Source organism: Perna viridis, chromosome 1 (assembly GCF_037379345.1).
Source record: "Perna viridis isolate PV_CMFRI_1.1 ecotype Kerala chromosome 1, ASM3737934v1, whole genome shotgun sequence".
Classification (NCBI taxonomy): Eukaryota; Metazoa; Mollusca; class Bivalvia; order Mytilida; family Mytilidae; genus Perna; species Perna viridis.
In genome coordinates, this window is record NC_142445.1 from 23,958,571 (window position 1) to 23,972,413 (window position 13,843).

The 13,843-nt window shown below is 32.6% G+C and overlaps 1 protein-coding gene across 12 annotated transcripts in view; it reads left to right on the forward strand.

Annotated features, from left to right (window-relative positions):
* LOC148627874 (SLIT-ROBO Rho GTPase-activating protein 1-like) overlaps positions 1-13,843 on the forward strand; it is a 66,065-nt gene that overhangs the window by 27,997 nt on the left and 24,225 nt on the right. For 7 of the 12 annotated variants that reach the window (XM_088580860.1, XM_088580877.1, XM_088580894.1 and 4 more), the window contains exons 2-4: positions 8,956-9,139; positions 9,609-9,774; positions 11,747-11,809. In XM_088580860.1, coding sequence (XP_088436986.1) covers positions 8,956-9,139; positions 9,609-9,774; positions 11,747-11,809 — 413 coding nt within the window. Of the gene's footprint in view, positions 1-711; positions 2,264-5,258; positions 5,365-8,955; positions 9,140-9,608; positions 9,775-9,960; positions 10,027-11,746; positions 11,810-13,843 lie in introns of those variants that run through there. The other 5 variants (XM_088580852.1, XM_088580886.1, XM_088580913.1 and 2 more) reach the window with 3 other exon arrangements.

Consider the following 13,843-nt stretch of genomic DNA (forward strand, 5'->3'; position numbering starts at 1 on the left):
GGTATTTAATTGAGTTCTGACCAATATATGTGTTACACTAAAGGTTTGATTAGGTCTACAAGTTTCCAAAATATATTGTATGAAAGGTGGTGATTTTAAACATATCATGTTGGAAAGTTCAAGACCTTGGGCTTGTACTAGTAAAAAAAAGTTGTAATCTGCAGTTTTCAGTATATTACTCAAGATGCCATTCTGTCTTCTTGGCCAGAATTATAAATCTTACATGTAAATAGCTGTCTACTTATTTGGTTTGGCAGTTACACCTGTACGTGTACATTAAAAACTGGATTTACTGGAATCCTATAGGTTGAAGGCCAAATGACTTGTCTGTACATGGGTATATCTTGGAGGTATGCATGTACATTGCCAATAGTTTTTCATTTATAGACATCAGTGAACATTACTTGATGGGCTTACACCATATATTCCACACCATATATTCCATATTATATGTGATATTCTGTATTGAAAGTTTTATAGTAATTGGAGATATACCTATATAGCTGTTTGTAGAATATAGACGTGCATTAAGGCATATGTGCCATCTGTAATCTGTCCAAAATCCCATGGTTATCTGTTATCTATTTTGAGTAGAAATTTTATTTGATAATATTGAAGATTTTTGGTGAAAAATCTGCAACAGTAAAACCATTCATCTTTAAATTGGCTGCTGGATTGTGATAGTGACTCATATTTTGTAAATTTTAAACAAAGTTCATGTTCTCAGGAAGCCTGCACTAGAATTTTTGGTTTGAAGACTTTAGATCACTCTTTGCCTCTGTGTTTTGATATTTGATGTCGTCAAGTTGTTCGGTAGAGATACTACCTTTAAATGTGATTGAAAGAACTGCTAATTCTCAGTTTAATTTTCTGGGATAAAGATTGATTTTGATAGTATTGAATTCTCTAGTGGGAATTAGACTGGAAACAAAGCGGACTGTTATAGTGTGAATTGAAACAAAGATGGGAGTGCTCATTCATTTGAAATTCAGATAACATCTGATCAAGCTAAGTTTCATTGACATTTGCAATCAATTGTGAGAAAAAAAATCATCAAACAAAGTTTAAAGACAAAGTGCCTATTTATAGAAGTAAAGGTTACAGTTGCTTTAAGGAGAATGTGTAAAAGTTTGATTTGGATAACTGCCCGATTGTGTATTTAATATTGCAAGCAAACAGTCCAAATTGTCATTAGTTTAAGGACTATCTGTTTGTGGACACATAACTGGATTAAACAGATAGGAATTGTACGCTTAGCTAAACAAGGTGTAACTAATCCTTAGATCACTATCATATTGAATATAAGTTACTTAGTCAGATGGACATTATCCTGTATGTGTATCTGATCATGGACATGGATTGGGCCTGACTCTGATTGACTTTAAGTCTGGAAGATAGAAATAGTTGCTATGGATATTTGCTAAGTTATAGCAGTTATATATGATCACATTATTTAGATACCATAGGGAATAGTCGTCTTAAGTATTTTTTTTTTCATTTCTGGAAAAGTTATGATGTAATTTAGACACAACAAAATTTTCACATCTGTTACTGGATTATTAAGGTCGAGTTTGTGTTTTTGCCACATGGATGTATCTATACATTGTAACTATATATTGAAGTCACTGGTGTTTTATACAGATGGCATTGATGTGTTTAAGAACACTACTGGATGTTCTGTTTTGTATTGAGTAAAACATGTTCCATGTTAGAGCTTAACAAGTAAATCTACGGATTAAGGCAAGGCCTTTGTTTGACTTCTATTAGTATAAATAATTAGTACCTCAACTAAGTCAGCCTAGACACAATCTATATATGGCAATATTGACCATTATAATAACCTACACAGTTATACAATTCCAGTGTTGATTGTCTCATCTTAGGCTTATTTCTTTTGGATTCAAATGACGTTGTCGTCTTTATGTATTGATCGGGAGAAAATTTCTCCTTACTTGTAATAACTGTGTATTGTATATACACACTTGAACTGTAATTGTGTGAAAAACTCTCTCTCTCAATGGATTGACAATGGAAATAAATTAACTCAGAATATACTGTATGGATTTTTAACTGCTGAGTTTTGAATAGGGAAAATGGATAGTCAATATTTGTGGGAAGAACAAGGATTAGATGGTGTGTTGATGGGGATTAACATTGCATAGTTCCACTAAATCTGTCAGGATGAGAACACGTCAGCGAGTATCGTTATTTGCATGTTATTTGCCAGCTGAAGATGTCATACCCGTTGGACCAAGAATTCTGGGTAATATGATTTGTCTTAATTTGGTTCATTTTAAAATTTTCCAGGGTCTGTTGTATATAAGTAAGTATGGCACATGCCTACCAAGTCTCTGGTATCCATATGGTACATAGCTGACTCTGTGAGCATGCAGACAATGGGAGACTCATTTGGGTGTCTTGCTGGTGTATGGAATGTGTGGGAGGGTAAAAGGGAATTAAACAATTATTACTTAAAGACAAGCATAATCTTTGCCTAAGTGTTATGGTAATATTTTGGTAACAATATTTAATGCATTAAACTGTTTCTCCATCAGACCCATTGAAACTTCCATTTGACCAACAGGACTTTTGGTCATACATGTACATCTTAATTAAGTTTGTCTGACAGAACTTAAACCAGAGGAGTTTTCCCTTTTGTGCAAAGAACAATGGTATCAAATCTACTGGACATTCAGTCCAACATCTAAAATATCTTGTCTGACAGAACAGATTTGTCATTTCCATAGGTCTTCTGAATTGTACATACATTTGTATATAGTATATCTTCATGTCTTTTTCACTTCTGGTTAAGGAAAATTTCACAACAACATCCCTTCAATTTAAAGATTAAATATGTCAACAGGATATTGTACGTGAGAACCATTGCCTGGGAAATTTATTTAACAATGGTATGCAATCAACATTATTTGTTCTATGATTTTGTACATTTACATTGTATGTAACACGAAAGCTACACTCTGATTTTGGTCATCTCATACAAAAAGTGAAAAAAATTATTTTAGAAAAAGTTTCCTTTTTCTTTAATCTAAGAAACTGGTTTTGAAGTAAACTGTGGCACATGTACATTTTGGAGATATCTTAGTACATGTAATACCATAATTCATCCAGGTTGTTCATTGCTTTCAGGTATGTTTGAATGGTGCAGTTGTGGTACATGTACTATGTAAAATTACAAGTTCAAAAAGTACATGTACAGGCAATGTTAAATATCTGACTCCAGATATGGAATGGTTAACACCTTCTACCTGGGGGCTTTACATGTGTAACAATGTATCTAAATTGGTTATTATCTCATGTTTACTAAACAAACATGAAATTAGTTATCAATATAAGACAGGTCTTCATTATCCCAAAATAGCTTAAGTGATTGATTCTCCATTATATGGGTTAAGCAATTTTCTCCTTTGTTATTGAGCCTGTTAGAAGAAATTTAATGGTTTGTCAGTATTTGTGTACTTAAACACTATTTTCTGGTCAGCTTTATCACTTTATATGTCTTTTAAACTGGCCAATTAGGCAGGTCAGCCATCAGATAGGTGATAATCTATGAGAAATGGTTAGACATTCATTTTCACCCCTTCCTTGATGGACAAATGGAATTTGTAAGCAAATAAATACAGGAGGTGGAAGCACTAAGATTAACTTTGGGAAGATGTTTGTTATTATTTTGTTTATCAACTTGTCTTGGCATTTTGTAGCTGATCAGATTGATTATAGAGATTGATTATCATCTGGTCAGTATCAAAGTGACCACAACTTGGTTGATGAGTAAGGTAGTGGGCGTTCTGAACTCAGGAAGATCAGATATTTGGGAGCAATCACCTGGAGTTCCTTGCTTGTAAAATTGTGGTATTTGACACTTGTTGCTTTACTTGTACTGGTGTTAATAATTTTTAGTGTCAGAGGTAAAAGACAGGTCACTTATTAAATTTTCAGTAGATGTCAAAGGACCAGAAAAGACAAGTCGCTAATTAAAAATTCTGTTGATGGGAAAGGGTAGTAAAAAATAGGTCATTAATTAAAAATTCAGACTATGTCAAAGGGACCTAAGAAGAGATAGGTTTGGGTCATTGAGGTCAAATGATCATGTGATGGAAGGTCTATCCTGACAAGAATATAAATATGTTTACTTTGGTAAAAATGGAAAGTCTGCTGTAACTAGTCTGTGTCCATTTTTACTTGATTTGGTTGAGGGTTTGTATATTGATAGTACATGTACCTGCAAGGATTGATACTTTAAGTTCAAAGTAAATGTTTAACTTAATGAACATAAACAGTCTTTAAAGATACCATATTGTGTTTGAAGCCATGCAACTTTCAGGATTGTCAACAATCACCACATTATATTAGAAGAAATGAAGGAGACATGGATTGTATACTGTTTATCAATTTATGCTCAGTCATGATTAGGAATCTACATTAATGACATATTAGTTTTACAAAAGTTCTAATCTTTGTGTTGTTCAACATTTGATTGTATCCCATCATTGGCAGATGTTTCGTGTGATCAGACAAATTTAAAGGCAGTTATGTGAATCTATAAAATGTAGATTACAAAATGTTTACAACTATTCATAACATTACTGTCTAGGATATTAAAATCTTTCATCATCTGTGTAGATCAGAGAAAAAACTAATAGAAGTATTCTAAATATGTAAATATCCTCCAGGTTATGCAAATTTCACATCTTGTCAGTTTAATTGGCTATGGGTGACTGTAAATTGAGAGAAAATCGGTCTCCCATGTGTATAAAAAAACAGCTGTTTACTTAGTTTTGATGTGTGTGCTGTGCACCAGATGGAAAACTGTAGTTGTAATCACCAGGGACTTTTAAAGCCTTGATGGCATCTTCCTGATATTGTGATAACATTTTGAAGATGTTGGGGAACATCTCAAAGAGTACAATATTCAGGAAGAACAAGGGAAGAGTAGTGTGGTTAAGGTATAGGTTCTTTTACAACAATAGACGCTAATGTATGTACCTAACCGCACATTAATGTAGTCTCACATAAAACACAAACATCTTTGACTTTTTACTGAGAGCCCACCCTCCAATAGCTAACATAAAGCATTAACTACAAACAGACTTAATTAAAACACTTGTATTCATTTGAGCATTTTTCGCTCTGTATAATGGTTATTCTTGACATGTACAGTACTGAAATAAACTTGACATTTGCCCTTTTTAATGTATTGCTTTTGTACTATGACATCATTCTCACATTATCCCCTTTGAAACTCTCCCTGTGTTTATTGAAGTGAACATGCAGGTTTTGTAAATACAATGGAGATGCGTATGTGATTTTGATGCTAATAAGTCATGAAACCAATAAAATCTTCAGGTAAATACATGCATGTTAGATATGTAGTAATTAATTAACAATATTAATGAGCAGCAGTGGGGGTCTTGCCATACCCCTGGCAGACATCAGTGATAATTAACTGTTTAGTAATTTGTGGATGGCAGTATGACAAAGACTTGTAGTTATGGATAGCTTGTAATATGTGAAAGATTTTATCAAATGTAATTCTCATATCTATGAACTCATTGCTGTCCTTATGGTTCTAATTTCGTTTGAAAATATAATTTTTAAGCCTATCAGTAATGTATGTTCTCCCTCATAAAACATTTTCAAATTTATCTTAAGCTGTTCTTTGATGTTATGCCTTTTGCATGCCTTAGTTCAACACTTCTTTGAAAGTGTGAAATTTCCTAAAAGTGTTTTAGATCACATAATTTTTGCTTAAACCTGTATTCATAAACCATTGAGTAATTGTTGGCATCATGGCCAGAATGATGAAAATCTTAAAGCTAAATCATGATGTTCAGTAACTTGCCTGATTTTCATACTTTTCAAGTATTTATTTGTATATTTAAAGTATGAAGTAACAAAATTTAAGATCATTTGCATTTTGTTGTGGTATCTATCATTTGTCTTCCTGTTTTGAGTTTCTGTATGCCATATAAATGAACCTTGTATCTCGTGATCTTACAATTAGATTTGTTTTTCCAATTTATGTTTTTTACAACAAATGCTGTGTAGAACCGAATTGTGTCACTCAAACTTGGTCCAAGGTTGTGGAATAACCAGTGGGTTTTCTAACAAGATTATTAGGATTTATTGATTGGACACCAACTGCAGGAAGCATATCTTCTTTGTTTTCAGGGGTCATGATCTTTGGTCACATCTGGGTCACATGCAAAATATAATTACAAATGATACTGAGACTAGTTCATCTGTATTAATCTGTCTTTTCTATTCAGAATGAGCATCTGAGGACAAAGAATGCTGTAGGGTTCAATTAGTGAACATTGATTTTGAGTAGGATAATGACTGCTGCCCATATTTATACCCATTACTTTCCCTTGCTGAATATTTCCCCCTAGGGAAACGGTAAAAAATGTTTTATTTGTTTGCTTTTCATGATCAAATATGGATGAATGAATATTGTTTTGGACTCATGTAATAATTGTAATTTATTTATTGAAAATCTGTACATATTTCATCAGTGTGGTGGAAAGATGCTCATATTTAAAAATGAATACAGTACAAGTAAATCCCAAATTAGGTTATTATAGGAAGTAAAAGGATGGAACTAGTAAAAAGATATATATAGTTTTTTTAATTTTTGATAAAAATGTAGACATGTACCTTGGTATCTAGAACGTACTGGTACATGTACATGTACTTGACATGTAGTACATTTTCCACTAAACAGTTTATTTAGTTGTTTTATTAGTGTAGGAATATCAATGAAATTACATTCCTACATATTCCATTGGGATAGGTTTCATTTTGATCGAACCAATACACTGTATCTACTAACTGTATATGTAGGCCAGGAACTCAGTCAGTTGTAGTAGATCAGAAATTGATTTGTAGTAAAAAATTGTGAGCAATGTAATGCAGGCAAATAGATAGACAGTAAATCAAAAGTAGTGCTTTATATGGACTGGTCTTGTGGGGATATAAAGCCATTTCACTATCATCAAATGTTGGGATGTTTGTAGAAAGCTTGTTCATACTATTACTCTACTGAAGCTGACATAGGACAGTGTTGCACAAGTTTCTCTGATTTGTAAATACTAAAAAAATGTGTCAATCTACACTGTATCACTGTCTATCTATTTTACCTCTCAAGACTTAACTTAAAGTAGGTCTAGGGAGAGTATTTGTCGATACACCTTGTATACAGTCTCTAAGAGATGATAGGGCTGAGTAGTTGTTATCAAAGGTTTGAGCCCACATGTGCCAGGGTTTCCAGTCACATACCCTAGCTAGGGGTTCACCAGTTTTCCATCCAGGGATGTTGGACTTTCCTCGTCCCACAAACATGTAAGGACTATGTAAGAAGCTCATTAGCCAAAAGGTTCGAAATCTCACAGTTGTTGAAAAGCCACTAAGGCTATGTAATTGTTGACTAGTGCATGTGCAATGTATGTGTATTCATCAACCTTGGTGCCACTGCCTTCTAAACCACCTTTGTTTATTTTGTGCTAATAATTTGGTTCTGACAATATACATATACATACATGGCATGATTGTTATACAATTAAAATTGTATTTAAAATGTTGAAAGCAAGAAGAACTGAGTCAAGTTAATTGTTTTACCCTAACATAATTCTGTGGTCCTTCGAAGTGCCGTTTAATGTCTTCCGGAGTCTTCATTTTCAAAGGAATTGAGTTTCCTGTATGACGCACGAGTGTTAGAAAGGCATTGACTACAAGGATATTTAGTGACCTCTTTGCCCTTTGATGAGAAACCATTTTAGATTGGATAGGTCTCTATTAATACCTTATCATTACTTTATTCGTTACGTTTGTACATCTTTTCTGTCATTTTAAAAAATACTAATGAAATACATATATTTTGAAACTGCAATAAATGAACAGAAAAAGTGCTGACAATTCGATTCATGGGCCAATTACTTTCAATGGTCAAGTACTTCACTTTTAACACATTACATTTCTGTCTTTTGATCATGAAACCATATAAACTTTGAAAGTGTTAAAAAAAGAAACATGTTTATGCTTTTGAAGATTTTCTTAAGTGTGGGGCCATATAAAACATTCATAAAAATGTATCAGTTAAGTTTGTTTTATCATTTCTGTTCGGCAAAACTTTTGATCTTTTGTCAATAATTATAGCCTTGTTTTGACAATTGGATTTGATAGATGATGATACAAATCAGAATACGGCCAGTTATTATCCAGAAATAAAGATAAACTTATTGAGTACTTACCACGTACTCTAAACAGTTGCACTTTAATAGATTTCAGACTTAACTTATTTCCTGTTATGATATTTGTGAGTAATCCTTTAGCTACCTTAGTTCTGAACCTATACCAGGGGCTAAATATTAATTCAGGCTAATGAATATATGGTCCAGATTTCCCAGTTCTAAACCTATACCAGGGGCTAGATATTAATTTAGGCTAGTGAATACATGTATATGGTCCAGATTTTATAGGACAAAGTTTGGAAGTTGCTCATTGCAGATATTTTTGTTGTTGCACACCCTTTAAACAATGGTTTTCTGACTATGCCATCTTTCTTCATAAGATGTTAATGTTGTACCTTGCAATAGACTTGCTGCAAGTTTCTCTCTAAGAATTTATTATATATGTTCAAGTTTCTTGCTACTGATAACTGATCCTTTTGGTATCTCTGTCATTGCTTCACTTTTCATAGAAACTTGAATAAAAAAAAATCTAGACAGGCACTTGTAGCAAGCATAATTTGAAAATGTTGAAAAGTTTTCAGTGTTGTCTAGGTCTTGCTGTGTGAATCTCAAAATAGTTATACAGCCATTTTCACAAAGTCAGTGATACAGCAAGTGATGCTTGCACAAGTCCAGGCATAGCATCTATTGCTATATATTAATATCTTTATTTTGCAAAAAAAATTATCAAATAAATTTTCTTTTTCAGATATTCGGAATCAGCTAAATGAACAGTTACGATGTTTGGAGAATCGTTTGGAAATTCAGGTGGCCATGGTCCAAGAAATTCAGGAATTCTTCAGGAGAAAGGCTGAAGTAGAACTGGAATACTCAAGAAATTTAGAGAAACTTGTCAAAAGTACAAAGTTACGACATCGACAAGAAAAACAAAAGTGAGTTGTAGGTTTAATTAGGTGTGTCCCATGTTCAAAATGTCTTTTCAATTGTACCCCCAAAAATTATGGCAGGACAAATTATAACTTCTGACTGTAAGCCATGAACAATATGTGGTAGGGGATGGGTTAATTCGATGCCACTTTACCAGTGTTGTACACATATATTGCTTGAATAACATGAATTGTCTTTTCGTGGTATTTTCATTTATATATTTATAAATGATATTTTTTTTGCATGTACATTAAAATCAAAGCAATTCAGGGTTTTGTGGCAAGCACATCATTGACCTATAAAGTTACAGTTTGCAAAAAAAAAAGATAATGTCTCAAAGATGATAAATATTACTGCTTTAGAGATACAGGTAGCATGTAAGGTACCTACCTTTAAAAAAATATTGCTGACTAGTTTTTGTTAGTTGCAACTTCTTATTAGTTTATTTAATCTACATGTACATGTTCCTTACAGACGAGAACATTGGTCTTTATTTTCAACCTTCACATGTTGGCAGCAGTTACTGGACATCACAAAGAAAGAAAGTAAAGACCATGGCTCATTTGGTGATATCTGTAACAACCAACTGGTTCAGAGACTGGGGGATATCATAGATAACTCTAGGAGAATATTCAATAAGGTAAGAGACTAAGGGGATATCACAGATAACTCAAGGAGAATATTCAATAAGGTAAGAGACTAAGGGGATATCACAGATAACTCAAGGAGAATATTCAATAAGGTAAGAGACTAAGGGGATATCACAGATAACTCAAGGAGAATATTCAATAAGGTAAGAGACTGGGGATATCATAGATAACTCAAGGAGAATATTCAATGAGGTAAGAGACTGGGGGATATCATAGATAACTCTAGGAGAATATTCAATAAGGTAAGAGATTAAGGGGGGATATCATAGATAACATCTGGAGAATATTCAATAGGGTAAGAGGCTAAAGGGATATAAATAACTCAAAGAGGATATTCAGTAGGCAAGAGACTAATGGGATATCATCGATAACTCAAGGAAGATATTCAATAAGGTAAGAGGCTAAGGGGATCACATAGATAACTCTGAGGGTATTCTATAAGGTATGGTGCTAGTGGGTGTTGTAGATAATTCTACTAGGATATGCTGTAAGGTAAGAGATTAAGGGGATATTGTAGATTACTCAAGGAGGATATTCAATAAGGTAAGAGGCTAAGGGGATATCATAGATAACTCAAGGAGGATATTCAATAAGGTAAGAGGCCAAGGGGATATCAAAGATTACTCAAGGAGGATAATCAGTAAGTAAGAGACTAAGGGATATCATAGATAACTCTAGGAGATATTTTATTAAGTGCCTTAAAACTCTATATACATGTACAGTGTTTTATGACAAAGATCTACTATTTTAAGTCTGTAAAAGTTACATCACATGTTTGTGAACAGGGATTGTCATAAATTTATTATCTTTCACAGTCTTTGTTTTGTAATTTACATCATGGAACTTAAGTTCATGATAAGAGATTTCAATTTCTAAAGTCATTTGATAGCAGCTGGACTGGTTTGAATGTTAGTGGTGTTAAAACCTAACATTTTATACAAAGAATGGCTGATTTTAGATGTGAAACAGTAACCAATCTACTATAGTAGAACGTATGTCATTTAATAAAGTCATTCTGATTGTGCATAACTGTTCTTTTGTATAATCTAGCTGTTGACAAATGTATGGTTACAATCCAACAATAATATATGGTTGCAGGATGGTCTTTAAATTTCTCACGATTAAATTTTTTGGCCCCGAATATAAAAGATTACATCCATCTACCTTCTAATATTTCTATATGTAGGCAGAAAAACTAGACATGAATGATTGATATCAGTTATACAGGAGACTGATTTAATATGAATTGCAGGTGGAAAAAAATTAATATTTTCCTTGATATTTATATGTTTGAAGTCTTTAGTGGGTTTATGAGATGTGTAGGTATTAGGAGATCATGTCAAGTAGTGGGCTTATTGAAGAAAGAATGGTTCTACCAGCTGACCCCCTGTAAATATTTAATTGATTCATTCTATTGGTTCAAATGTTGGTTTAAGTACATTAGTATGAATTTTGAATTTTTGATGTAAATATTTTCTTGATCTTTTAATATGAAGTGAATTTTTCTGAAGAAATGTAGAAAGTACATTGAACATTATACAATGAATGCATTATTGAAGTGTATGACCTGCTTGCTTTGGATTGTACTGCTTGAGATTGATGATAAGTGACTTATACAACACCCAAAAATCTCTCAGAAAAGTCAAGTCTTTAGCGTGTATCAAGATTTTAATTTTCAGATTTTTTTATGTATATAAAGCTTTTAACACTTGCGATAAGTTCTCTGTGGCAACTTTACTTTTGATAGTCATTTTTATAAAAACTTAAATATACAAATGCTGCTTTCAAGAAAGAAATCTTTGTCTACTCTGGTTCAGAGTAGGTTTTCAGTGCAGCTTATGCAGTTTGTTTACACCATATCCTTAAACACATGTTTTTCACTGTTTACAGGTTTACATGGTCTGTTTGACACTTCAAATTTCCACCCAAAGTCTGATTAGCCTAATTTTACTTTATTTCCAGTGTAAAGGTGTTGGTGATGAAAGCCATGAAGAAATAATGAAGGCATTAACCGAGTTACAGAGTGTAAGTCTTTACCTATCTAATGAACAAGTAACAGGTGAAAATAATGAGGATTTTCACCTCCTCTATTGTGTAATGAAGTCCACTTGAAAATAATTTCGGTTTTGTGGTCTCTTTAACCACATCATGGAATTTCAAATATTAAAGATGGGGTTGATTATTTTACCAGTAGTTTAAAAGGCAATCCTGTGGGATATCACAACTTTAATATTAATGTATAAAAGTTAACTTGATGATGAAATATGAAGCTCTGACTTTCAAATCAAAGGCCTTGAATTCCAGTTGCTCAACAAATTTTAAGAAGGGTACAAAGGTATACTAAGTGGAGTTAATTTTTATAATAACAGGTGCCATCTCACTATCTTTGAGGAAATTATTAAGTTATAAAGTAAAAAATTGAAAACAAATTTATCCTTTGTCTTATAAAATGGTCTATCAAAACAAATCAAGGTTATCTGACAGATTAGTGATGACAAAGACCTGGTACAATTATTTTTGTAATTCAAGATGATTGACATATATGATTCATTAAACAGAAGGAATTTTCTCAATGAATCAAAATAATTTGTCTTTGTTCATAGCTAATTATATGAAAGATGACTTATTACAATACCTCAATTATCTGGTCATGGTGATTCGAAGTCATTGGCTAGGATCTAGGTTCTTACATTTTGTTTAACCAATGATGAATTCAATTGATTTCTCTAGTTTAAAACTGATTATGTTTGTTTTGCTAATACTTACATGGGTGTAACCTTCAAAATAATAATGGCTAGACAATTTAAAATCAATAATTTTATTACAGTATATGTATGTTTAAAACAGATGTCTGATATGTTATGATTTTTACTTGTTTGAGAGTTCTGTTTTAATGGTAGTTTCAATGTTTTTTTTTTCTGTTTCTCACTGAAAAAGGAAATTGCTCAGTAATATTATGCAACTCATTCACTTAAGGGTTTTATTGTGGAAAAGGTCACCTAAAGTTGTTTTATGCATGTATAATGTTATTTCATGTAGAAATGTCAGTTGTTTATGTCAAGGGCATGATCTTGTAGGAAATATTAGTTTAACAGTGATTGCAGCCGAACTTTTCAGTTTAAGGGTCACAATTTTCTTATTTTTTTGGTTAGGTATAGGGAAGTATTAATGCAGTGTTGATTTGATGCGAGTTCAGCTCATTGAGACTAACCAATATATCAAAACCTGTCTAAACTGAACCCCCTTTTGACGAAGGGATTTATTTGGTTTATGCGGATGTCTGGTTTTCACAGGTTCCAGATGTATTGAAGGAACTTCAGAAGATGTCTGGTTTACACATATTTCTGTTAAATTCAGAGTTCATTTTAGTTAGGTTCTTTATACTATTTCTTCAAAATCCTCTATATTGTCTTAAAACTTCCACACATAAAGGGAAAATCCTTGAGTTTATATAGCGAATGTAATGATTTCATGATTGTGACTTTTTAATATTCTTTGGGTGGTTGTCTTGTTGACATTTTCCCCATACCACTGTTTTACTATTTGTTTAATCAAGCCATATAAAATACAGAGAATGAAAGTCAAATACTAGATAAATAACAGCTAAAAAATTTTTGTTCAATAATTATTCCCCACTTACATGACTAGAAAGTTGATTTTGTGTTTAAACAATATCAGTGAAAATAAGGATCGGCAGTGCAGGAGTATGGAAGGAATGGCTTTAAATAGAAACTCCTCTCATTCCATTTCTCTATAGATCTATATAATTGTTTATGGTTAATCTGTCAATTTCAATGTACATGATGTATCATAACGAGATAGTAAATAAGGATCAAATTTCAATTCTTATTTCCAATCATTATCTTCCTGCTTGGAGATGATGAATGGTGATTAGTAAGTGATATGTATCTGTGAATCAGACAGATTATTATAGAGAACGAATGGTCAAGGCTGCTAGTCTGGTCTTTAGCCTTACCCATCAATATAATTAGGGTATTGACGATCTTTAAAGGGTTGAAACAGAAGTCATAGAGTTGGAAAGTGATGAGTTGAAGAACA